The sequence below is a fragment of the Carcharhinus amblyrhynchos genome, chromosome 6 (genome assembly GCF_965287045.1).
Source record: "Carcharhinus amblyrhynchos chromosome 6, sCarAmb.v2.hapA, whole genome shotgun sequence".
NCBI lineage: Eukaryota > Metazoa > Chordata > Chondrichthyes > Carcharhiniformes > Carcharhinidae > Carcharhinus > Carcharhinus amblyrhynchos.
The window spans coordinates 80,195,357-80,222,667 of NC_137329.1; the positions used below are offsets into that span (position 1 = coordinate 80,195,357).

The window sequence follows — 27,311 nt, forward strand, 5'->3', positions numbered from 1 at the left end:
GAATAGAAATGAAATTGAACAGATCAGTGTCACACAGTGGATTACGTCATTTTACTTCTATCATTTTCTTCACTTTACATTGTCTTGTGTGCACATTTTAAACGTTAATGGCTTTTTAAGCACTTAGTATTTTGTTGCAAGCTGACATGCAAATCGAGAGAGTGAAGGCCATTGTAGCTTAACAGTTTCACTATGAAACTGTTTTCCATATATGCTGTGTTCAATTTTGTATCTAATAAAATCCTAATTCAACTGAAGGAATTTTTAAAAAATTTTGTGCAGCTTTTTGAAAAAGTTTAGAAAACAATATATAATTGTAATCATGGAAATATCCAATTATGAAAATCTTTACTTTAAGAATTTTTATTTTGGTACATTTCTGTTGAATGTATGTGATTTTTTTGCACACAGGAACGACACAACTGAAACATGTTCTGCTGAGAGAAGTAGACACTATCTTTGAATGCAAACTGTGTCGAAGCCTATTTAGAGGACTGCCCAATCTTATCACACATAAGGAATTTTACTGCTTCCCAAGCCCAAAGATGGATGAACGTAAGTTTTAGAATTTATTCTTTTGCACCAGGATCTAGATTTGCGTATTATTCAGAACAGTTTGGACTGGCTCTGTATTCTTGAAACATACAAACTTATTCCTTTTGTCTCTGGCTGTGCTTTAAAAGCCAGCATTGATCTCCACTTGGAGAATATGTATCCTATGTGTAGAGTTTCAAATTTCATTAAGTTGTCGTGCCTGTTGTCCGATTGATAGTGACAGACGAGATAATCTTTACTGCAGTAATGATTCTTGGTGGTATGAGGTAACCAGATTGACTTTTTATGTTTGAGATTCGGTGGAGTTGTGTTCCAAATCAATGTCAAATGTCTAACTAAGGAGAAAAAAATTCTCCTCTCTGTTTCAGTGCTGCAACCATGATGCACCCTCTCATGCCTCACCCTCTCTTCCGATTCACTCTTTCTGTCTCACTGTTGCATCTGATCCTCTCTCTCTTCTGCCCCAACCTTTTTCTCAGCATTACACCCCTGATATATCCTCTTTCCTGTCCCAGTAATAAAAAAGTAGGCAATACACTTGCTTCTTAATCATAAGGTTCAGGCTGAAGTCCCACTTGTTATGGACAGGAGGGGGATTCATTTAAAGATTGATCCCCTCAGCAGCCAACCATAAACTGAAAGGTATTTTTGATTTCTCTCTTTATCAGTGGTGGCATATTTTTCCTGACCCTTCAGTTTTGGAGTGATCCAATCCTCTATTAATAATCCCACAGCAAACTTGAGATAAGGTTTAAAAAAAGAGGATTAGTTTATACACGCACACAACGTGATAAAATGGTTCACAATTGTTACGACCAGTCCCCAAGAGCAAGTTTCCCCAAATTTGTTATTCTGAATGAGATCCCTCAGCTTGTTAAATTTCGGATTTATGCTGAACAGTTATGACCCAGGCTGAGGAGGGACGGACTGGATCCTTTTCTTTCTTCAAGCCCTTCAATGGTCACAACAAGATTACTTCAAAAATGATTCTTCCAAGTCCCAACAAATTTATTTTTTTAAAAGATGCAGATTTGACCAGGCTTTCTAGAGTAGAGTGAGTTTATTAGTCACTAAACGTGAGAAAAATAATGAGACACATGCATGTATATTCACACAGATTAGAAATGAGAATTGAGTCCAAAAGTAAGTTTCTATTAAAAAAAATACATTTTTTAAAAATCAGTCCTTTACTTGTCTGTGAGGAGTTGATGATGAAATGTTGCAGCCACTGAGATTTGTGATGCCAGTCACACTTGATTTCAGCAGCTGAATAATTTGTGCAGAGATTCCAGTGTCCTGCAGTCTAGCTAAGAAGTTGTCATGCTTCTTTTTCAGCTGTAACTTTTACTGACTGAATAACATGGACTGAGTTGTCCATTTTCCAATTGCTCAGACATCTCCAGAAGTACCATTGTGTGGTCAGCTGCAGCTATTTTATCTGTTGAACAATTTATCCTCTTTTTAAAAGTATACAATTTCATTAAGTAGCCAGGATTATGCAGACACACATATTTTCCTTCGTGTCCTGTGGCCATGACACAGTCGAAAGCTTGACATAGAAACCAAGGCTGACACTCCAGTGCAGTACCAAGGAAGCACTGCATTGTCAGACGTGCTGCCTTTAGGGTGACGTGTTGTACCGAGGCCCCAGTGGTGCATTCCTGATCCACCCTCTATTCTGCTTCATATAATATTTTCCATTTTCCCACTAGCTATCCTTCAGTTTCTCAGAGTGACATTGCAGATTTGACATCATCATGCTTTGTGCCTGTGCCAACAGCACACTGAATTGAGACTGCACTGCTGTTTGGTATAGAATTGTGACAGCAAGTAGACAGAGGGTATTCATTCCGTTAGCTTGGCTTTAGTTCAGAGACCGATGCAGTATTCCACTGTGCCATTTTAGTGGAAGCATATTTAAATATGTCCAGTGACAATGCTATCCAATCTGTTGATACCAATAAACGACAGCAAAAATTATGCTTAAACCAGTTTGCCTTAATGTAACATTAATTTTATTTTTTAGTTTTATTATTGCATTCTTTAATATTCCTATGCTTTAGGTTACCATAAATTACTTTTTCTTATTGTGTAAAAACTTTTAGACCCAATGAACGAAAGTACAAGTGTGTTTGCAGAAAACCTGATCATGTAAGGAATTTGGAATGAGGAGTGAAGCTACATCTTGCTGATGAATTAATACCTTGGCAGTCAGCCTTTTGGCTTAGATCAAACATCAGATCAAGCCCAAGATCAGGTGCAAAGGCTTCTCTTGTCAGCTTGGATCTTTGTCTCCCTTGTAGAGACCATGAATTGGATTTAGTGTGAATTTGGAGCAAGCAAGGAGATGGATTCAGGATTGCCTGATCAACTTTGCACTTTGGCTTTGTTACTTTGAGAATGAAATAAAAAAAAATAAAATTCCTGACCTCCTCGTGGTGACATAGCAAATTGTCATACATATTGGGGTGTAAACTATGAAGCAGGTTAATTGATTAAAGGAAAATCCACATTATAAATATTGTTGTAAATTTTACTATCAAAATAACCAAACAGCTCTGAACTTAAATAATTCTCATGATTAGGACACATGCCTGTGAGGAAAAGATCATACATGAAGCTAGACATTCAAAAAGTGCTCGCAATTCTTCATCTTATGGACTGCATGAATACGACAAGTGTTCACTTAAGAAACTTGGAGCTGGATTTAATGCAGGGGCTGGGCAGACCATATATCAATCCCCTGCTGGCAGCAAAACTTCCCAATGGAGATAGAAATAGGCCTGTGGTTGCAAATTGATTGGTCATTAAGGGTAAATCAGGCTCATTATTAAACCATTTTGGCACCATTATTTCAGAGGCCACTCAAGTTTGGCAGTGGCTCAGAGATTACATGCAAAAGACATGGCCTTCCCGTTCCTCAAGAGCAGTGATAGGCAACCAAGGGTAGTAAGTGGCCCTCCTTCATCTCAGTGGGCTGCAAGATTGAAATTGGGCATGTTCGCTTGCCAGAACCCATGAATAAGGTTGAATAGATTTAATGAACGCCAAATATTTCTTCACGAGCTATAGAAAATGCTTTATCATATATTAAAACCATCAACATTTTGTTAAAAACAAAAGAAATAATTATGCTTTGATTGGATGCAGATGGAGTGCACAGCTCCCTCAGTAGACATGTGTAATTAGCATGCACCTCATTTCACTTGCCCGTGCTTTACATGTAAATCACTTTAGTAACACTGGTAGGAAACAAACTATGCAAATGGAAACCAGTGGAATATGGCAACTCTTCCCGTGAGCAGTGATAAATAAAATGTCTCCTGGGCTACACTCAGAAACCTGATGGGCCACATGTGGCCCCCAGTTCGAGTTGGTTTTGGGTGGGGGGGGGGGGCGGTCACTGAAAAGTTTCCCCTGCCCCCTCCTCCCAATAATCTGGGTCCATCAGCAATCCTCATCCTGTCCCTAGGTGAATTACCAGCAGCTCTCTCAGTGCTGGATTTCCATCTCCAGGGTCCTGAATTCTGGGAGAAGGCCCAATGCTAGTAAACCCAATTTGGCTTCCGCTCAGGTGTGACAATGATTTCCCCACTGGTTCTGCAGCTGGTAGGTTGAACCTGTGTCGAATGCATTAAATTCTGCCACCAAATACGGAACCTCAGAATTGGACTTTGAAAACAGTAGGGAGAAGGTGTGATCAAACGGGTACTATCTCAATAAAACATATGTCAATCAATATAGGGTTCAAATGCAGAATTTGACCTGACAAAAATTCCTGGTATAATGTTTACACCTGTACAGAGCAAGGTTAAATTTCCTGATATACAGACTGGCAATCCCAAACAGTTTCATAAAAACCCTACATTGCAGAAGGAGGCCATTCGACCTATTGAGTCTGCACCAGCAACAATCTCACTTTTTGGCTTTATCCCCATAACCCCACATGTTTACCTGGCTAATCCCTCTGATCTATGCATCCTGGGACACTAAGGGGGAATTTAGCCTGGCCAATGCACCTAACTCTCACATCTTGGTCTGTGAGAGGAAACCGGAGCACCCGGAGGAAACGCACACAGTCACAGTCACTCCACACACACATTGACCCAAGCTGGGAATTGAACTCATGTCCCTGGAGCTGTGAGCCAGCAGTGCTAACCACTGTGCCACCGAGCCGGCACAGTTATTTGCGTCTACCCCCTCAAAGCTAGGATATTAATGTCTCTGTCATCTATGAAGATTGCCAGTTGGAATTCATTGTCAGGCTGATTTAGATATAGTTCATTTTCAACCTCTCTCCTGTGCCACCTGAAATGACATGAATTCATGTCTCAACGTTAAGTATGTTTTAGGACCATAGTCAGTTCAATAAGCGAAGCAGCAAACATGGTGACCACTGGCTGGCCAAGTCTCAAAATCCATTGAAGGAGAAGTAAAAATACACAGTACATATTAGAAATGGGACCAAGCTCCAAGTTATCACTTTGTGTTAAGCCTACAACCTCACCTGCAGTAACAGGCCTGTAGCGATTTGTGCATTTTTCTAATGTAATATGACTTGAAAGGTTTGTTCTTAACATAAACCAAGATTGAAGGACAAAACAGTGCAATTTTTGTAGTTCAGCAATCTGTCTTTTTTCCCTTCTGTCTCCCTCTTCCTCTCTTTCTGCTGCATGTCTTTCTCTATTAACGGTAGCAAAATATTTTTAAACACAAGAAAAGCCAGTCATTTTATGTTTAGTTCCTTTTGACGATAAGCCAGGGATTTACAACTGACAACCAATCTGAAGGAAAGCCAATGGTGTCTAATTAATCACATGATCGACTTACAGTGGTTGAACTTAATGGTGTTTAACAGACATTCAGCTAGTTACAGATCGAAAAATTGCAGATTCATCAGAATGTCCGGGGGATGGGAGTCAAAGTCCTGAATTATGATGATGGGTTGTGTAAACTTGGCTTGAATTCCCTGGTGTATAGACAATTGAGCAAGCTGTGTAAAATGTTTAAAGAATTTGATAAGGTTGTGATTGATATATTCTTGTTAGCTGAGGGTATGAGGATAGGGAACAAAGACTGGAAAATGAAGTTAAGATCAGAGTGGATCTGTATCTTATTGAATCCTGGAGCAAGCTCAGGGGGCTAAGTGGTGTACTCCTGTTATCATAAACAAAATGTAAAATCAATCATTTTAAGGGAGAGAAGAATATTTCCAAGATTAGTATTTTAAACTTAAATAAGGGCAATTACAAGAGCATGAAGGCAGAGATTTATAAAATGAACTGGCAAACGTGCTTCAGGGATAGACCAACAGAGGTTCAGTGGCAGACATTTAAAGAGATATTTCATCATCATAATTCATCATAATAGACATATTCCAATGAGAGAAAAATTCCAAGGGGAGGGAGAGAGGGAAAATGTGTTGGATGCTAAATTGTAGTTGAGAAAGATTACAACAAGAAGAGACAACTTTAAGAGTAAGAGAGAGGTGGTCTGGTTGCCTGCGTTGGGGGTGATTTTGCATTGAGGCGATAAACGTATGGGAATTTTTTTAACAAAGGGTTTATGATGGTGGAGAAAGCTCTGTCTAAAGTTGTTGAACTTGATGTTGAGTCCTGTGGGCTGTAACTTGCCTAATTGGAAGATAAGATGCTGCTCCTCCAGCTTGTGTTGGGCTTCACTGGAGCATTGCAGGCCAAGGACGGACACGTGGGCATGAGAGCAAGGTGCTGAGTTAAAATGGTAAGCAACAAGAAGGTTTGGTCAGGCTTGCACACCGAATGGAAGTGTTCTGCAAAGCAGTCATCCAGTCTGGGTTTGTTCTCCCTGATATGGAAGAGACCTCATTTGGAGTGTCGAAGTAGACCTTGAAGGAAGTGCAAATGAAATGCTTAACCGGAAAAAAGTGTTTGGGGCTTTGAATAGTGAGGCGGTAAAAGGGTACATATCCTACCTTCTGCGATTACAAGGGAAGGTTGTGGGAAGTGGATAAGAAATTGCATACAATGGAAGAGTAGACTAGCGTATCACAGATGGAGGGATCCCTGCGAAATGTTGACAGAGGAGGATGTTTCATGGTGGCATCATGCTGGAGTTGGTGGAAGGATGATCCACTTCCCCCCCTCCTCGCATCAAATTGTCTATCTTTTGTTCTCAAGATTGTGACATATTGATGCAGTCTCTCCAGCTAAGATCCTGAGCGTTAATGACTGGGTGGAAGTTTCATCTTGGAGAATTTAGAACTAAGGGTCACTGCTTAAAAATAAGGGATCATTCATTTAAGATGGTGATAAGGGAATCTTTTTCTCATGAGGTTGAGAATCTCCGACACTCCTGTTCCTCACAAGACAGCGGAAGCATAATCTTTGAATATATTTAAGGCAGAGCTACTTAGATTCTTGATTAAAAAGGGGATAAAAGGATATGGGATGTAGACAGAATTAGGGATTGAGACTATCATCAGATCAGCCGTGATCTTATTGAACGGCGGAATAGGGGCCAGGTGGCCTACTCGTAATTCCTATGTTCATATGTCCCCTTAATACAGTCATACATTGTGTTGCTACTTCTGTTTTAAAACAGTAGAGCTTGAATATTTGAACAAATCTATGAAAATCTTATTCAATATCAAATCCATCATTATACTTTACTGGTGACCATATTATGTGAGTTCATTTCATAGGGATTGGTTCTATGTGTATGAAGTATTTCGGGATTGGTGGCCCTCTTATAAAGTAAGCAGCATTTATATATTTCTCTAACTCTGCTTGGATTACTCAAAATCTGTGATTTTTCAGTTACTCTGGAAAGCTGCATGTGATCCCTTTGATACAGAATGGTGATTAAGAGCACAGTACTGTTTTTGATCTGGTATACGTCATGGTTTATCGTGAATTGTTACATGCACTGTAAACTTTTAACAGCTGTGGAACTTATGCGTAGAAGCTATCCCAGAACTGAAATTTGTGCTAACATATACGCAGTTGGAGTTAAATTATATTTCTGTTGTTTGTGGGGCTATATTGTAGTTGTTACTATAACATCTATATTCCATTCCTGCCAAATTCTGTGCATATGTTTTGTGGTTCGAAAAGTGACGGGACTCAATTGGGAATTTTTCTTGCGCTCTGCTGTGCGGCAATCAAATGCTGCTTAATGAGTGTTGTCTGTCACAATGTTTTCGCTACTTGGTATCACCCATGTTTATTGTATTTTTCAAACAAAGATTCTATCAACCTGCTGTAAGATTCATCTTTTTCCCTGACATTTTTATTGTCATATGCAGTCATTTCCTGGAAGTTATTTTTGCAAGAACTTATTTTCACATATCTTGCAAAAATCAAATTATAGAAACTTACTGTTTGGCTTCCTTTGTTGGCAATAATAAAAATGTAGAATTTACTTTATTCAGATCCAATTCCAAACAAGAAACTGATTGAAACAATCCGAACTCTCTTCCCTTGTAACCTATTTTATCTGTCAAGATTGTTAATGATAACTATTGCAAACTCAAACCTCAGAGTTGCAACAGTATTGTAAAATATGCTGCGCGTATGCTGGTCCAACTTGTAGACCAAACTTGTTTAGTAAACAATGGAGACAAATGGTTTAGTTGAGTGCAGGTAAAACATTCAAACTGGTTTGAACATTGGATTCCCAAATAGAGGCTTGGGTGACTATACTCTGAACCATTTGTCATTTTGGTTTGTTTTCTTTCTTGTTTAAATTTAGCTTTGTAACTAAATCAGGAAGATACAGGAATTTTCCCACTTGAATTGTAGCTTACGTTGCCAGATCACAGTCTAAATGAGGGACATGGACAGAGTGGATAAGGAGCAGCTGTTCTCTTTAGTTGAAGGGTCAGTTGCAAGGGGACAAGGATTCAAGGTGATGAGCAGAAAATTTAGGGGAGATGAGAGGAAGAACTTCCTTACCCAGAGGTTAGTGACAGACTGGAATGTGCTGCCTGGCAGGATGGTAGAGGCATGTTGCCGCACATCCTTTAAAAAGTACCTGCACTTGGCATGTCATAACATTCAAGGCTATGGGCCAAATGCCGGTGGATGGGAGTTCAGGTGTTTCTCATGTGATGGTGCAGACTCAATGGGTCAAAGGGCCTCTTCAGCACTGTATGATTCTATAATTCTAATAATAAGGCCCAGTCCATTTCATGATTTTGAAATTAAGTGCATTCTTGTGAATGATTTGTGAAAGAGGAAGAATGGAGGGGAATTTGCAATTTTAAAAAAATTGTTTAATTGAGGAACTCCTCAAACTTCTCATGACTTCATAGTTTTTGTACGTAACTGGTAAACTTTTTGTTCCTATGTGCGGATAAGATAGTTCCACCTGAGCAATATTCAGTGTGAAATTTTTACGTCCTCAGTTTGCTGTAATGTAATCCATTCTCTGCTCCTTTCAATCCATTGCATTTGTTGTGTTTACCTTGCTCTGAACAAAGACAATTTTCTAATTGTATTCTGTGCCCACCTTCTGGTACCTGCACACCCAGTTAACCCGACAGTCAAATGCCACTGACTTTGGCAGTTAGTTAATGCAGGTGAGCCTCTCTTTCCCAAAGCAAACCAGACAACAGATAAAATGTATGCATGTTGGACTAATAATCAATATTGGATAGTACCAGGAGGACATCCTAATCAACCAAAGGCGCCATTGGACTTGCCAGAGTGATCAGTAGCAGTTGTATCCTGGTTGGCCAAATGTCATCACAATTCGAATGCAGCTGTCTGGAGAGTGTTTTCTTCTTCAGGTCTGGGACAGAAGAGCAGAAGATGCAGAGTTGTGCCACTTGCTATGTGGAGTCCTCCAATATAGGTTCCAGTGAGTGTGGTGGCTAACCCAGGCCTAAAACTTAATCCTGCTCCTTCAAGGCATTTGGTAAATTAGATCAATGGAAGTAGTGTGAGGCATTGGCACACAGGATCACTGCACTTGCAACCAATTCATGCAGCACTTGAACTTAAATGGTGAATGATTAAGAAATGTTAATGTGTATCAACCTGTATTTACACTATCTTTACAGTTAAGAATCCCCTGGATAGTCTGATCCATCAGATTTTGGTGCCTTTAATATAGAATGCCATTTTACGTTGACTATGCCTGTGGAATTACTGGATCTCTTCAGTGCACTCCAAAATAAACAAAATGCTGAAATAATGTTTTATATCAAAGCTTTCAGCAGTGCGTAAATATGAAAAGTGCTATTTATGGTCAGTGGGATTGTCATCAAAAAAAATGTTTTTTTCAAAAAAGCCTGTCACTTTCACTTACAGTTAACGGCTTAGTGACATTTTTAATTTACAAAACTGACTGTAAGTACATAGGTTCACGGGCAGATTAAGCAATTGCGCATGTTGTGAGAAAAACGGAATTATGGCAGGAACATAACTGCAGGCTGACCAGAAAACAAATGTTTTGTTAAAACACAAAGTAAGGTGTAAAATTGCAGCATTGCAAAATGACAAAAATGATAAATGTTTGTGTAGGAGTGCCTTTCAGGCAGCACAGCCTCCAACTGGAACAATTACAAAATTCTTGAATTTTTTTGAGTGTCACAAGGATTTTCTGAAAAATGAGCATTCATTTGCATAATTGTGGCTGCTGGTCATTTTCCACCTGAGGGCTAGAGTAACCCTTTTTGGTTACTCTTAACCTGTAGGTATATGAATGGTCACACAGTGTAATCAATGGTGTCTTAATCTTTGATATTGCCATCTGAGTGAGAACACTTGGTCTGTCTCTGCTGCAATAACCTGTTCATGGACTTGGGTTGCTGTCATCCGTATGGCCTGACGACACTGCAGTGGTTAAGTACCTTTTGAAATACAGCCAGTTTGGACACTGCAAAGTCTCATAAACAACAATGAGAATCAGATAATCAATTTGAGGAATTTTGTTTAAGGGATTAACTCTTTGAAATAGTGCCTAAGGGTCTTTCACTTAAACCTAGATCGGGCACCTCAGGCTAATGTCTCATTGAAAGGCAGTACCCTGAACAGTGCAGCACTGCCTCAGGACTGTACCGGGATGTCAGCCTAGATCATGTGCTGAATTCTTTGGAGCTGAAGCATACAATATTCTGACCCGTGATGAGTGTGCTACCAATTGGGCCATGGGTAGCACTTAATTCAGTGATGCAGTGGTAAATGTTGCTGACTGATCCAAGTGATGCCTTCTGCAGATACCTGAAAGTAGCCAATGATATGGAAGTACAGTGTAGTGGGAACTTTCTTTCATTATTTATGCTAGCAAGCCTGATTCCAGCTACTGTGTTCCTAGTCAAGGTAATTTCCTCACAAAACTGTTACTTGCTGAGTTGTAAGCAGTTCTGGTATTACATGTGTTGAAGCAATTTAGTCCATTTTTACAGCCTCAAGTTTCTATGCTATTGTCTTCAGCAGCTTCATTACCTCTTCCAAAGTGTCTAACATTAATCTAAATGTGACCTGCTATTCACAATTCACAATGCCAATTTGGACTTTCGAATCACAAGCACAATTTCTAATTTTGCGGATGATGCCACATTGGGTGATGAGCACTGCAACAAATTTAGTACGCTCGCAGAATGGGCAAATAATTGGAAGGTCAAGTTCAGCACAAATAATTTTTATCGGAAGAATAGTGAGGACACTTAATCTGCAAGGTGCAAGTCGATGTGGGGTAGTGAACGAAAGTATCTCTGAATGCAAATACACAAAAGTATCTCAAAAGAGTTGGCAACACGATTAAAAATAGACCAAGACTAGGTTTAATTCCTAGAGAGATAGCATTAGAAAGTAGTGCAGTTTTGCTAAACCTGTACTGAACCTTAGACCACACTTCGAGTTCTGGTCACTATTGAATATAGAGGCACCACAGAGGGTGCCTAGAAGATATACAAGGATGATACCGTGTGCATGGGTGTACATGTCAGGAAGGGATTGACAGGCTGAGACTTTTTTTCATGGAAAAAGAAGCCTGAGGGATGACTGAATATAGGTTTTCAAAACTGTGAAAGGTGTTTTTTAAGAGTGGATAGAGAGACTATTCCCCCTTTGTTGAGGAGAATATAATTAGAGGTCATCAATATAAAATAGTTAGCAAGAACGCCAATGGAGAAGCTTACTTATCCAAAGAGTGGTAAGAGTGTGGGACTTACTCCTGGGTTTATTGAAATAAATAATCTAGATGCGCTTAAGGAGAAACCATTTGAGGGAGAAGAGAACAGATAGTTACAATGGTAAATTTAAATGAGAAAACATAAGAGAAGACAGAAATAAAGCCTTAACGCCTGTTTTTGTGCCGTATTTTCTACTTAACCCTCTTACGGCAGAATCTACTGGAATACTGTTACTTTAAGCCATATGCCAGTTCTACGCTGGAACCATTGGTACTCTGCCAGATCCTCCACTACTTTTAACCTCAATCTTAAAAAAATGTGAACATATAAGAATGATCTGAATCATCGTCTCTGATGTTTCCTTGGGTCTGGGTAGAGTGTGGGTTTGAGGATAGGAAATGTTGAAATGAAGATTTCCCAGTGTTTCACGCGGGGGTTCATTTACATGGAAGTAAGCTTGTTGGGCCGGGAAAAATGATTGCTTTTGGTCCATTAACACTGCAATGAAGACCTTTATCTCATTCATGTTGTGTTTTCCCATCTCCGTTTACCTGTGAGAATTCCCAAGACCTGAAAATCCTGAACTCTGTATTTAAAAAAATAATTCTGTTGAACTGCAAGTTGCAATCCCGTTAAAATAATTTAATGTCTGATCCACCCACTAAGAACAAATTGTTTGCCTACTCTTGACCTGCCTCTTTTAAAATAATAAGAAGGTGAGTTGGGGTCCTTTTGGGGTTAGTCTTTCCCTGACTGCCCCATGGTTTCAGCTACCCGATTCGATGCCTGAGGGAAGTGGGGAAAAATTGAGAATGTTTCCATCCTGGTCCTAGGCTTTTCACTTTTTATTTAAAAACCTCCCTGGTGATTACATGACTGTGGAGAACAAGGAGATATTTAGTCAGAATGCCACAGCTCTCCTTGGTCTGAGGCAAACTGATGGACCAATTGTTCTCTTTCTCCCGATCAATTTTATATGCTTGTATGAATAAAGCAGGAGGTCTTGTGGCACACTGAATACTATTCCTATCTCAGCCAGGAGCTCCGGTTCAAGTCCCACTCCAGGACTTGATGGCCACGGAAAGTTCTTTCATAACACGGTCAAACAGATTGAATATTAACTTGTAAATCCTTTCAACATATACCAGTGACATGTGGTAAGGCGGGAGAGATTCCTGGTCAGCCATGTGATGGAAAGAAATTAGAGCCTCTGCCATTGCTATTCATAGTTCTAGAATATAATCTAGATGTGAAAGTTGTATGTTGCCACCACCGTTTGGACTTCCTGGGGGAGCCAGTTGGCTGGATGGCCGATGTGGATCAGATTGATGCCAGCTGTGTGGGATTTGATTTGCATTCTGGCTGGGTGGGTTTGAGACCTGCACCCTTGCTCCACGTCTGGGGGAGATCTGGTGGTGTGCATTGGACTTGCCTTTTGGGCTGAGAACTTGAAGATGATGATGAGCAAAGTTATACGTTCCAGATCAGCTGCAATTTAATAAGCTTACCAGCAAAAGAAAGCTGTTCTTGATTGGTTGGGATAACATGTTAGAAATATTTACTGCTTGGTGTAGCTTCAGGATTATTGTCCAAAGTTGCACCTGCCTTCTTAAAGGCTAGTCATATAATTACTTGCAGGTGATGCAAATTATTACCTGAAAGTAGTTTAAAATTCACAGTAGATTCAAACTGTGAATGCCAATGGGAATCTTTAACCCTTTATTTTGAATGCGAGTGAGTGCAAAGTTCTATTAGTCTAATATTCACAATTTGTTTTTTACAGCTCCAGAATATTTTTGTGTAGTGAGATGCATTGTTTGGCTCATGTAGTAGCACCTCACCCTGAGTCAGAACACATGCACCGGAGTAGAAAATCTAGCAATATTAAGTGACTAGAACACAAGAAGTAGGAGTAGACCATTCTGCCCACAAGATAAGATCATGGCAGATTTGATTGTGGCCTCAACTCCATTTTACGGGTCAGTTTCTCATTATCCTTGACACCCAAGTATATCAAAAATTATCTAACTTAGCTTTGAATATATTTAGTGAGCCAGCCTGCACTGCTATCTGCAGAAGAGAATTCCATAGACTAACAACCCTTTGAAAGTTGAAAATTCTCTTCATCTCGGTCTTAAATGGGAGACGCCTAATTTTTAAATCGTGTCCCTTGGTTCTAGACACCCCCACAAGGGGAAATATCCACTCAGCAGCCACCCTGTCAAGTCCTCTCAGGATCTTATATGTTTTAATAAGATCACATCTCATTCTTTTAATGTCCAATGAATATAGGCCCAACCTACTTGATCTTTGTCATAAGATGATCTCCCTATCCAAGGCATCATTTGAGTCAACTTTATCCAAACAGCTTCTAATTCAATTAGATCCAGTCTAAGGAGACCAAAACTATACATAGCACTCCAGATGCGGTCACACCAACGCCCTGTACAGGTGTAATAACACCATCCGACTTTTATAATTAATTTTTCCTTGCAGTAAATGCCAGCATTCTATGTGCCTAACTACATATTAACATTTTGTGATTGATGTGACACCCAGATCCCTCTCTACCACCAATTTCTGAAATCTCCACTTTTAAATAGGGCACCTTTCTATTCTTTCTGCCAAAATGGAAAACTTCACATTTTTCCACATTCTCCATCTGCCAGTTTTTTGCCTATCCACATAAAGAGCCTAAAAAGATTTTGTTCTATTCTTAGCTATCTTTGTAGCATCACCAAATTTAGCAACCAAATATTTGGTCCCTTCATCCAGGTCATTAATATCTGTCACAAATAGTCAACGTTCCAGATCCCTGTAGAATGTAGGCATTCCGGTCCCGGGGATTTGTCAGCCTTTAATTCTAACAGTTTACCCAGGACTTTTCCTTTGAATATATGTTGTTTGAAGTTCCTCCCTCCCTTTACCTCTTGATTTTCATATACTCTTGAAATTTCTTGTCTCCCACAGTGAAAACCAGACAGAAAACAGCTGTACGATGCTTTTGTCATTTCCTTGCTTTCCATTATTAATTCTCCAGCTTCACTCTCTGAAGGGCTAACACTCACTTTACTCTTTTTCTTTTAAGATAGCTGTAGAAACATTTGCTATCTGTTTTATATTTCTAACTAGTAGTCTAATTTCTTCTTTTTCAGTCATTCCTTTAAAAAATCTGGCTAATATTCTGACCTACCACTATTCTTGGCAGCATTGTATGTTTGCTTTAACTTTCTTAGTTAGCTATGGTTGGTACATCCTTAACAGAGACTTACTTTCTTAATGGAAAAAAATATATTTGCTGGGAGTCATGAAGTATCTCATTAAATGTCTACTACTGCTCCTCTACTGTCCTCCATTTTAACTTGCTCCCCAGTTCATTTTGGCCAACTCTGTCTTCATTCCTATGTAATTAAGTTTAAGAAGTTAATCATAAGCACCCACTTCTCGTCCTCAAGCTGAATATGAAATTCTATCATGCCATCATCTCTGTTCCTGGAGACTCCTTTACTATGAAGTTATTAATTCATCTGGTTTACTTGCATATTACCAGGTCTAAAAATGCCTGCTCCCTGGTTGGCACTAGAATGTACTGCTCCGAGAAATTATCCCAAATATACTCTATGAACTCATCTTCGAGATTACCTTTGCCAAACTGATTTGCCTGATCTGCATCAAGATTAAAATCATGAATGACTTTTGCAGTACTTTCTTGCAAGCCCCATCACCCCATTATTTCTTCCTATATACTCTATCCTACAGTGCAGCTACTGTAAGGGGACCTGTAAACTAGATCCACAAGTGATTTCTTACCTTTGCTATTTCCTGTTCCCACTGAAACCGATTCTACATCTTGATGAACTGAGGTAATCTCTCACTTCTGTACTACTCTCACTGGATGAAGGTGCAATACTCCGAAAGCTTGTGCTACTAAATAAATCTGTTGGACTTTAACCTGGTGTCATGAGATTACTTACTGTGCCTACCCCAGTCCAACACTGGCAACTCCACATCATGATTCTCATCCTGCAGTGACTGCTGCATTTCAAGTGGGTATTCTCTTTTAGATGACACATTTACTTGAGGCTTTAGTAGCCAGTTCAGTTTGAGGCTATAGATTCCATGCATTATTCAGAGAAGTGTAAGGGATTATATTGTATCCAAACATCTTTCCTTCAGTCAACAACACCAGAGAAAAGATGAACAGATCCTTCATTGTGTTTATGTTGTAGACGTTGCTTTGTGCAATTTGGTTCGCATGTTGCCAAAATAGGGCAAGAAAGGACAACAGTTATCTGTTTACTTCACAAATAATTCACTGATTGTGGCACATTTCTGAGATTGTGATCAGGTGCCAAATAAATGCAAATACATCAATGGAGAAGAAGCACCAAGAAAGCTCATGGAATTAAAGGTTGACAAGTCTCCTGGGCTTTTTGCCCTATTACGGTTTTAAAATAAGTGGCTGTAGGGATGGTGGAAGCATTGGTTTCAATCTTTTGAAAGTCCATAGGAATCTGGAAAGGTTTCTGGATTGGAAAAAGTCAGTGGAACAGCTCAATTTTAATAATGGAGAAAGACAAACAGTAGGAGAGACTATGGGTCAGTTAACCTAACAATATTGGGGAAATTACTGGAATCGCTATTCAGGGCATAGTAGAATCATAGAATCCCTACAGTGCAGAATTAGGCCATTCAGCCATTGAACCCGCACAGATAATAATCCCACCCAGGATCTCCACAATCCCATGTAATTACCCTGCTAATCCCATAATACTAAGGCCAGAATTTTGCTGCCTCATCCACCCTGGAATCGGGGCGGATGAGGCTTGCAGAACGGAATTCTCTGTCGGCCTCAAGTGGGATTTTACGAGCTTTGCCTGAGTGAGATCCTAAAATCCTGTACGATGGGTCAATTTTGTATGGCCAGTCAACCTAACTGGCGTATCTTCGGACTGAGGGGGGAAACCAGAGCACCTGGAGGAAACCCACGCAGACTCAGGGAGAATGTGCAAAATCCATACAGTCACCTGAGTTCTGAATTGAACCTGGGTCCCTCGTGCTATGAAGCAGCAGTGCTAACTGCTGAGAAACCATGTCTAGTAACTAAACACTTATATTATATCACAATTATAATACAATTAGACAGAGTCAGCATGGTTCTGTGAAACAAAATCCTGTTTCACAATTTTATTAGAGTTCTTTGTGGATATAATAAGTCTGGTGGATAAAGGAGAACCAGTAGATTTAGCATATTTGAATTTCCAAAAAGCATTTAATAAGTTGCCACAGGAAACTCAAGTGTACCTCCATCATGGAAAGAGGGAGTTCCGGGCTTTTGACCTGGCAACAATGCAGAAACAGTGACGTAATGACTTGGAGGGGAATTTGCAGGTGGTGATGTTCCCATGTGTCTGCTGCCTTCTCCTTCTAGATGGTAATGTTTGTGGGTTTAGAAGATGGTGTCTAAGGAGCCTTGGTGAGTTTGTGCAGTGTATCTTGTAGATAGTACACACTGCCGTTACTGTGCATCAGTGCATTCAGTTTAAATGGAGATAGATTGGCTAGTATATGTACAGATGTTCATAATCCACAGAAACTCAGTACCTTTGTTGATTGATAAGTTAAAGCTACAACTCAATTCTTTGAATAATCTGCACCATTCCACTAAAATGATTCTAATTTGATTTTGTAAATTCAATTTTTGAATTTCTTTTAAGATGTTTTAGAGTGTTGTTTTATGCAGTCCATACAAGTAAACTCTTTTCACCACTTTAGATTTCCCAGATGCAAATGATAAACAGAGCCGCACTATACGGGAACTTCTGGAAGCAATTTACCCTCGGGTTGATAAGCAAGACTACATAATCAAACTAGAACCAATTGAAACAAACCAGAATGCAGTGTATCAACATGTAACTAGAATCGATGAAACAGTCATCAATGTAGAGACATACAGTCCACAAACCTCCAGCCCATTGCCAATACAAGAGGCAGACATTGAAAAGATTCCTGAGATTGTACCAGCGGAAGAGTTGGATCATGCAGGATCAGCCCCTTCAGAGTTTATAAAGAAAGAAGTAGAAGCACAAAAATTAGAACATAGCCCAGAACCCCTCCTTCCAGAGATGGAGATCTCCAATGGTTCCAGTCTTGCTCCCCACTTGGTCTGCTGCCTTTGTGCAAAAACGTTCAATTCCCGGCGTAGTGTACGGCGGCACATTAGAAAAGTGCATAAGAAGAGGATGGAAGAGCTGAAGAAGTATATTGAAACCAAGAACCGTGTGGGGCACCAGTCCCCCCTCTCCAACACTAGAAGGCGGTCCAAGGGCATTGGCGTGGTCACCGTAGGCAGGAACTGCCCTGTCTGCCACAAGTTCTTTGCCACAAAAGCAAATGTGCGTAGGCATTTCGATGAGGTGCACAGAGGTCTGAGGAGGGACTGCATCACTCCTGACATTGCCACCAAACCTGGACAGCCACTCAGCTTGGAAGAGTCATTCCCTGAGCATTTGGTAGCTTCTGCACCCCGCAGGCGCAAGTCTTCCTCAAAGGCCGAGTACAACCTGACAGCATGCAAGTGTCTTTTGTGCAAAAGAAAGTACAGCTCACAGGTCATGCTGAAACGCCACATGTTGATTGTGCACAAAATAAATCTGGGAGAGAGTCTGTCCAAATCTCCGGAGCAGGGCACAGCTGTGGCACGTTGCTTGGAAGTGACTGAAGCTAGTGCCTACTGCACAGGCAATGCGGAGGCCTCGCTGCCTACCAACAAGCCCTCTCCTCAGAGCGAGTCCAAAGCCTCAAACCAAATGAGTGAGACCAAAGTCACTCCAATACCGAAAAACAAAGTGAAGCAAGAGAATGACAGCCCAAAGACTTCAAGTCTGACTGCAGCAGCTGGCCACTCCAAGCCCAGAAAGCCCAAGCTCTCAATGGGATTTGACTTCAAGCAGCTTTACTGTAAGCTGTGCAAGAGACAGTTTACCTCCAAGCAGAACCTGACAAAGCACATCGAGCTGCACACAGATGGCAACAATATTTATGTCAAGTTCTACAAGTGCCCCCTTTGCACCTACGAGACACGTCGCAAGAGGGACGTGGTCCGACATATAACTGTGGTGCACAAGAAGTCAACCCGTTACCTTGGCAAAATCGCCGCCAATCTAGAGAGCCGGGCAGTGAAGAAACCAATTGAATTTGTCCTGAACAGAGTGCCGAGGAAAGGCCCCAAGAGAGATGAAACAAAGCACACCAAGAAACACGATGGTACTTCCACTTCCTCTCTCCCATACTCAGCTGTGGTTGGCAGGAAAACTGATGGAGCAGAGCCTAGCATGGAAGTAAAATTTACCAAACACTTCTCACTGCACAAGTGCACTAAGTGCGGAAAAGCATTTGCCAAAAAGACATATCTGGAGCATCACAAGAAGACGCACAAAAACGCAGTTGTGACACAGGAAGGAAATAAAAATGTCGGCCGCAGCACCCGATCCAAGGCCCTTCTCTTTGGTAAGAGTGCAGTAATGTCTTTTGTTTTGTGGTTTTAAAAACTAAAAGCTAAACTTGTAGTTCAAAGTTTTAAACCCTGATGGGGCAATTTTTACCTTATTCATCCGAGCGGGAACTCAGACAGTGGGGTGGAACGCTATTTTGTCTTGTGCTTAACCTGATTTTACTCTGTGTTTATTAATTGTGCATCAGACTTTTGACCTAATGTCATTAATTTCCAACCCAGTAACATTTGATTTGATTTATTATTGTCACGTATGTTAACATACAGTGAAAAGTATTGTTTCTTGCGTGCTATACAGACAAACATTCATAGAGAAGGAAACGAGAGAGTGCAGAATATAGTGTTACAGTCATAGCTAGGGTGTAGAGAAAGATCAACTTAATGCAAGGTAAGTCCATTCAAACATCTGACAGCAGCAGGAAGGAAGCTGTTCTTGAGTTGGTTGGTATGTGACCTCAGATTTTCGAATCCTTTTCCCAAAGGAAAAAGATGGAAGAGAGAATGTTTGGGGTGCGTGGGGTCCTTAATTATGCTGGCTGCTTTGCCGAGGCAGTGGGAATTGTAGACCATGTCAATGGATGGGATGCTGATTTGTGTGATGGATTGGGCTACATTCACGACCTTTGGTAGTTCTTGTGAAAACATAGGTTTAATATAAACATAGGTTTAACTTAGCCTCTTAGTTTTGCTTTGGTATTGTCGATTTAAAAGAAAGCTTTTGTATTTAACACTAACTTTTTTTTCTTGTTTCCCTATTTAAATCCATTGGCAAGTAAATTCTTGCATAGAGTGAAGGATGCTTTTTGTGAGTGTACTCAAGTCAGAGATTGATGTATATTTTGGTCTTTTTGAAGGGATTCGAGGGCTGTGGACATAGTGTGGGAAGGTGTAGTGAGGTAAAAAAGATCAGCATTAAATTTCAGGCATAAGAGGTCAAATGCCCTACTCTTGCTCCTCTTTCTATACTCTTTTGAATTGTCTTTAACAACAAGCCAATGATCCTTTCTAGATCATTGAATTAGAACAATAGACACAGTAATTTAAACTATTTTGAGACACTAATAATAAACCCAGGAGGGAGTAATTTAATGAGATGTGTAGAGTTCAAGAAAGGTTCAATAGTGCGTGAAATCAAGAAATATTCTTAGGTTTTTGCATCCCAAGTTGGTAGGCTGTGCTCCTCGCCAGGCATAGAGAGACTTAGCCCCAGTTATCCAGTTTAAATTCCTTAAGCTATTCTTCACAGGGCAGCATTTATTGGTTACTGATTCGAAGGTGATGTCAGCCACCTTTTCTATCGAGCTAAAAGGATTGTTGAATTCTTCCCTGTTTGATATCTTCCTGGACAAGTAAGTAGACTAGATAGAGAAAAATAGTTGTATTACAGAAGATTCAGTATGAATGTGGAGGTCATATAAGCAGAAAATTACTGTGATGATTTAAAATGAATATTGCATTTGCTGGCTCGATTGCAAATGAGATAGCCAGGAAATAAATTTACGAAGTAGAGATGCAGCATTTGAAAAAGTTAGGAAAACCATTTTTTAAATTAAGCCTTCATTGCTGACAGTGTGAAAGTTGAAAGGATTAAACAATCTGACATTGTTAATTTCACCACTTAACCAACACTGCAACAAATATCAGTGCATTAAACTTGTCTTTGTTTTTAAATCCCATTCTTTCCCAGATACTTCCAGATAACAGGTTAACAAATGGACGTTTTGAGATTCTTGTCATGTGAAGATTAAATTTTGTGGCCAAGACACAGAGTCATCTGAGTAAATATCAGCTGTGGAAAAACAGGAAACCAAAGTACCATGGACATGAATTAGGAGCAATTCTGTGAAATGACACTTAAAAGGAGAGATAATTGCATTCAAATTACCAAGACCCTTTTTATGTACCAAATGTAAAATGGTACAACACTGCAGACTGACTGTGCAGCAACCAGTACTATGCTGTACAGATATTGAATGACAAGTTTCTTTCTGACGCTTTGGTGGAAATGTGCTCTGCATTCATGAGAGTCGACAAAAATTACAACTAATCTCCAAATCTTGTATGGGAACAGTAGAACAAGGTTATCAAAAATTATGACAGTTAAAAATCTGCTACTAGTGTGTTGGATATTTGTTATTAATGCCTAGCAGATCTCCTGTGCCCAGTGGAGGCCAGAGCAACATTGTTTGGAACAGGAAGGAGCGCTACAACATACAGGACACATTGTATTGTTCTACTGCAAAGACTCTGTTTTGCATAACCTATACCATCCCTTTTAAGTTCACATATTGACCAGAAAAAAGACCAGTGATCGAACTGGACTCGCCAAATAAATAGGTGTATATCAGCAGGTCAGAGGTTGGAATTCTGTGGAGAGTAACTCACCACCTGAATCCCCAAAGTCTCTGTCAACCATCTATAAGGCACAGTCAAAGATAAATGGAATACTCTCCATTTCTCTACATGAGTTCAGTTCAAACAATACTCAAATTCAACATCCAGGACAGAGCACCCCACTTGATTGACACCCCATCCACCACCTTCAACATTCATTCCCTCCAGCATTGATGCATAGTGGCACCAGTGCATACCATCTACAGGATGCATGCAGCAATCCACTAAGGTCCTTTGACAACACCTTCCAAGCCTGTGACTGTTACCACTTAAAAGGACAAGGGCAGCAGATGCATGGGAGTGCCATCATCTGCAACTTTTCTTCCAAACCACATACCACCTTGATTTGAAACTAGATCACCAGATCAAAATCCTAGAACTCTTCTCCTTACAGCACATGACTGCAGTCGTTTAAGAGGACAACTCACCACCTTCTCAAGGGTGGTTAGGAATGGGCAATAAATGCTGGCCTAGCCAGCGATGCTCCCATCAGAGTTTTTCAAAACGTTTTAATTGCTGTGCATTCCTGAGGTCAATTTGAGGCCTTTTCATATTTTTTAAAGTGTGATGCAGATTTTTGCATGCGTGACTGTCACGTCCAAGACTTTTACATAACTATAAAAAGATTGAGAGAATATGATTAACTGCACCATGCTTTTAGTGGATGTTAGAAACAATAACAGTTATATTCTGATAGCAAGAAAAATTTGTAATTTATGTCTAATGCTTACATCGCATACTGATTTTTTGTTTTAACATGTTCACTAAAAGTATGGATGTTTTGATAGTCATGCACAGGAGAAAACAATGGATTTAAGAAGATGAATGATGTTTTTTTAACCATTACTTTGTTAATGTATTTTAAATTGTGGAACCAATTTAAAGAAAGATGTGTGTTAGTACAGCTTAAAAGACCAATACAGTCAGTTAAAGTGTAAATTTATTTTGGGATGCCCTCAGAAAATTGAAAGATTTCTATTGCAAAAGTGAGCAATAGCAAGAATATGCAAACACTGTAACACCATATATTGCCCTCAACTCTATAATCTGTTAACGTTTTTGATGCAAATTGTACTTTAATTGATTGTTTTCCATATTGGTTATAATTATTGGTCCATAACAATCTTTAAAATGACCAAATGGTGTTGAGTCTTGAAATATAATGGTTATTACTGTTGGCAAAACAACAAATTGTTTTCTTCTGCATACAACCCATTTGTTGATGGGCAGCCTTTGTTTTTGGGTGGCTAGGCTGCATTAAAAGCAACAGCCATTTTTGTCAGCATTCAACTCAGTGTGACAGGATGACTGTTAAGTATAGGAATCGATGCACACCTCCAGCAAATGACAGAATCTCTTACTGTGAATAACTGAACTTTTCTCTTTTTATTTAAGTTCTGAAAAACTGTAGTATTGAATATTGATTGTAAAATAACTTATTTTTGCATTACCAATTTTCAGTAAATTGAGGCACAACAAGGTCTTAAATTCAGTCAGATACTTGAAATAAACGGGAGGAATCTGTCTGTGGGAGCCTGCTTAAAATTCAACAGCACACATTCTGCATTGTGAAGCAGCTTTGCATTCTCACTAATGCAGCTGTGTAGCATGACTAAAGTGTGAAGTCATTCAGATTGATTTTTTGCCAAGTTGTGCAAAACCTTATCTGGTGTGAAGTTCCCAAATGCTTTTTTCTATACAAATGTAATTTTTAATGTTAACAAAGATCCAATGCTCCAGTGTACCCATGTTCAAAGGCCAAAGTGTAACACCAGGCTAACAATCTAAATTAGATTCATCTGTTAACCCCCTGATTGCTAACCTTGCCTTTACTGGCACACCAATGAAGGGTGGAAAAGTCTGTTGTTGAAGACCTGAATTTTTGGAAGGCTGCACAATTGACTGAGTGCTGGATCTCCTCTTTGGTGGTGACCTTCTGAAAAAGATAGCTGTTCACATGAGAACTATTATAAGGACTCCTAAAATCTCCCCATCAATAACTACAACAGGAATAAAAGATACTTATATAAGGAGGGCAGGCATCTTTTGTGTGCAGAGTTGAAGATGGTCTGAATGTTGCTTGGAGTTTGGGCCACAATTATGCAGTTAAATTGTCAATGTATTGTAAGTTGTGAATATATTGGAGAGTCACTTTAGTCTTACCTCTCGGCTTGTTGAGGTTGAAAAACTTCATGACCGCTTGTGGGGTTGAATGAGGTAGATGAAGAAGAGAGTTGGGGTAATTACATTGCCCTGCTTGACACTTGTCCAGATATGAAAGGAACTGGTCTCCATCCAAAGGATGATTGCTGTCATTCTGATATGCAGACTTGCAGGATGATAATCCATCCAGATCTTCAGAGGACTTTCCAAAGGGATTTGCAGTTGCTGAAGTCAAAGACCATTGACAAATCAAGAGAAATCATGTAGAGCTCTGTGTTGTCCCACGCACTTTTTTGAATTACAAAGGTTCTGTCTGTAGTTTCCTTGAATTTCAAAAGGTACGAGGTGGTTCTGGAGGAATCTTGCCCCAAGTGGACAGAGAGGATAAGACTTTCTAGTTTCCACAAATTAGTTTATCACCTTTCTGAAAGTGGTGTCATTAGGTGTGTGTAAAGTCATTCAAATTGATTGTTTTTGTCAAGTTTTGCGAAATCATATTTACTGTGAAGTTCGAAGGCGGTTTTATAAAACAGAATTGTTTTAATGTCAGTAAGGACCCAACTGCTACAGTGTATTTGTGTTCTCAGGCTAGCAAATGACACTGGGCTAACAATCTAAATTGGATGCACCTGTCAAATTACCAATCACTAACCTTGCCTTAACTGGAATTACACCACACCAACGAAGGGATGGAAAAGTCTTGTCTTAATTGAGCAACTTCCATAGTCATTCTATTAAGAGTAGGACATATTTTAGGTATATGAATATTGACCCATGTATGACCATCTTTCCACCCACCCTTTTCAAAAGTTAGCAGTAAGATCCTTCAGCTAAACATGTATCACTCTAGCTATTGTATAACTGTTTACTTGCGCTCAGTGTGCATTTTTTTGGGCTATATGTGAATAAGGATAGAATTGTTGAAGTGCTTCTGAATTCCATTGGCAATACAATGAGTGGTTGTTGGGCAATATAGCACTGTAGATATCCTGTTGCGTGGTGCTTAGATATGTTGTATTAAGTTGCAACTTTTTAAAATTAATTTAGTGAACTTTAAAAGCATGATATGATCATAATATCTTAGTAACAGCAAAATGGATATTTTCCAAAATGAAGCACAAAATTAGTCTTACTAAAGCTTTGCACTAAGTAAATGTAGTGACTGCTATTTGACGCCAATGATCTCAAAGCAAAATTCTACATTTCAACTGTTTTACAGATAGAATAATTTGTGGTGCAAATACTATACAGTTTAAGTGATGTGCTCCAATCGGAGGTCTCAGCAAAACTATATTTTTGAGGAAACAGTTGCATTTAGTTGTCACAAACACAATATTAAATTAGTGTGTTAAAGGAAATTTAGTTGAAGATGAATTATTGAAGTTAAAAAATTTGTTTCTCATAGCTGTTTGTGAGTTGGATGAATAATGGCAGTCATTTCATTCCATTACAGTTTGCTGCTTCGTTATAGCTCATTTTTCATTTGATATTTTATCTATAATGACTCACCTAACGTTATAGCGGATCACGTGCATGTTGATGATAAAACTCTTATTCCAAGGAAATTAGATAAGTTACCATTATTTAATAGAAAGCTGACAATAGTTTATTACTTTCGTAGCTAAGAATTTGAAGTGTTCCACTCAGTTTTTTCCATTTTAAAGTGTCTTGCTTCCTCAGCAGCGTCTTGTTTTTTCCCCGTGTTGGAGATTCATAAAGCTATCTTGGTTACCTGGCAGCATAAGCTTAAATTTGGTCACAGATATCCTATTATCAACTAACAGGTGGCCTGCTTAAGCCGGGGTGATATAGAAATTTGCTCCTGAGGTTTGTCATAGGAATGTTATAGTTGGCTTCAGCACTGTTTTGGAGTGGAAAAGTCAGACACTCTTACTGTTGATTGTTATGCAGAATTATGTGGACTCTGGGTGAGAATAAGTTCAGGCTTGGATGTGATGTCCTCTACAGTCTGATAGCTTGACGGTAACTTGTGAATAATGGCTTCTACGGAGAAGTACCGGAAGGGCTTTCCCCAGGGAGTGTTGACATCTTGGGGAGAAGAGAACAAAAAACTAAAACAAAACACATGACATGAAAAGAAAATATGTCCATTCTCTTCCCTTCCAAAAAAAAATATTTAGTTTATACAAACTATTGGAACCAAGAATTGATTTTTTTTTTAAACTGTCAAAAAGCTCTAAAACCTTTAGGCTACAAGGTCACTTAAGTAATCCTGTCACACAAGTTTGTGTGATCTAGAACCTCGAATGCTACTGAATACATGTGAGGCCATTTAACAAAAAAATGTAAGCTGCAGAACCTGATTTTAGGATTACAGAATCAAAATCACCGATGCTTCTAAACATGATTGATGCCCCTTCTTACAGAGCAGTTTTTATTTAGCTGTTTGATTTCTAGGGAGAGCTACCAAGTAAGGATGGATCAAATCACTGAAGCAATTAACCTTTGGCTTCAGTTACAAGAAGTCCTCCCTTCTCAACCCCTTTGAAAACATACTCGTCAAAAGTTTTAGAAAATGTTACAGGTGGCAGCACAGTTTGCTATGTGGATAAGAACAGGAAACATGGCTGAAATAAATCAGTTTGTCTGGGCTTAAGCGACTCGTTTTAGTGCCAAAATATTGGAGGAAAGAAAATAGTTTCATAAAAATTGAATTCATCAGTTATGTTGCTCATTTAAGAAGAGACATCCAATTTAGTGTGCAATTTTCTCTGGATATATTTTCTTTAGAAATTCACAATCTTTGTTGTGTGTATATATGAAGGAATGTGCTTTTAATTGTACTGAATATTACTTGCTGCTATAGGTAACTTGAATGTAGATGAACTTTATTCTGGAGCACTATGTAGGAGCAAAAGGTATACTGAGGAAGTCAGAATGAAGAAACTGCTGGTGCAGCAATGGGAGTAGTTGTCATTGCAGAGCAAGCAAATACCATCCCTGACTTAATTCTTCCACCTCATTTTACTCTGTGATCGTATCTTATGACAGTTTGTCCTAAATATTTTTCAAAAAGTAGACTGAAACATTGCCTAAATTCCTCTGGATGGCAGTGACTAGCAATAGAATATTGTACTGACAGCCACATTTAAGTACAACAGTAAATAAAGCCATTCAAACTAGAAGCTGTGTGCACAGTGTCTCTCTTGTTATAGATTGAAGAATTAATTTTTGTTTTGTAGTTATGTGGTACAGTGGTTAGCACTGCTGCCTCACAGTGTCAGGGACCTGGGTTCGATTCCTGGCTTGGGTCTCTGTGGAGTTCATACATTCTCCTGATGCCCACGTGGGTTTCCTCCCAAAGTCTGAAAGACGTGCTAGTTGGGTGCATTGATCTGAACAGGCGCCAGAGTGTGGCGACTGGGGGGATTTCACAGTAACTTCATTGCAGTGTTAATGTAAGCCCAACTTGTGACACTAAAAAATAAACTTTACAGATGAAGAATGTTTTGGACTTTAAACTGAAGAATTAATTGTATTAGATGGCATTTACTTTTCTCCCCTCAAACCCCATTATAATGAGTTTTCGTATTTTCACAAAGGGGT

The 27,311-nt window shown here is 39.4% G+C and overlaps 1 protein-coding gene across 1 annotated transcript in view; it reads left to right on the forward strand.

Moving 5' to 3' along the window:
- LOC145344038 (zinc finger protein 800-like) overlaps positions 1-26,890 on the forward strand; it is a 93,849-nt gene extending 66,959 nt beyond the window's left edge. Inside the window, exons 7-9 of the mRNA XM_080190781.1 lie at positions 412-555; positions 17,450-19,183; positions 20,875-26,890. Coding sequence (XP_080046907.1) covers positions 412-555; positions 17,450-19,183; positions 20,875-20,888 — 1,892 coding nt within the window. The 3' untranslated portion in view covers positions 20,889-26,890. The remainder of the gene's footprint in view (positions 1-411; positions 556-17,449; positions 19,184-20,874) is intronic.
- Positions 26,891-27,311: the final 421 nt, after the last annotated feature.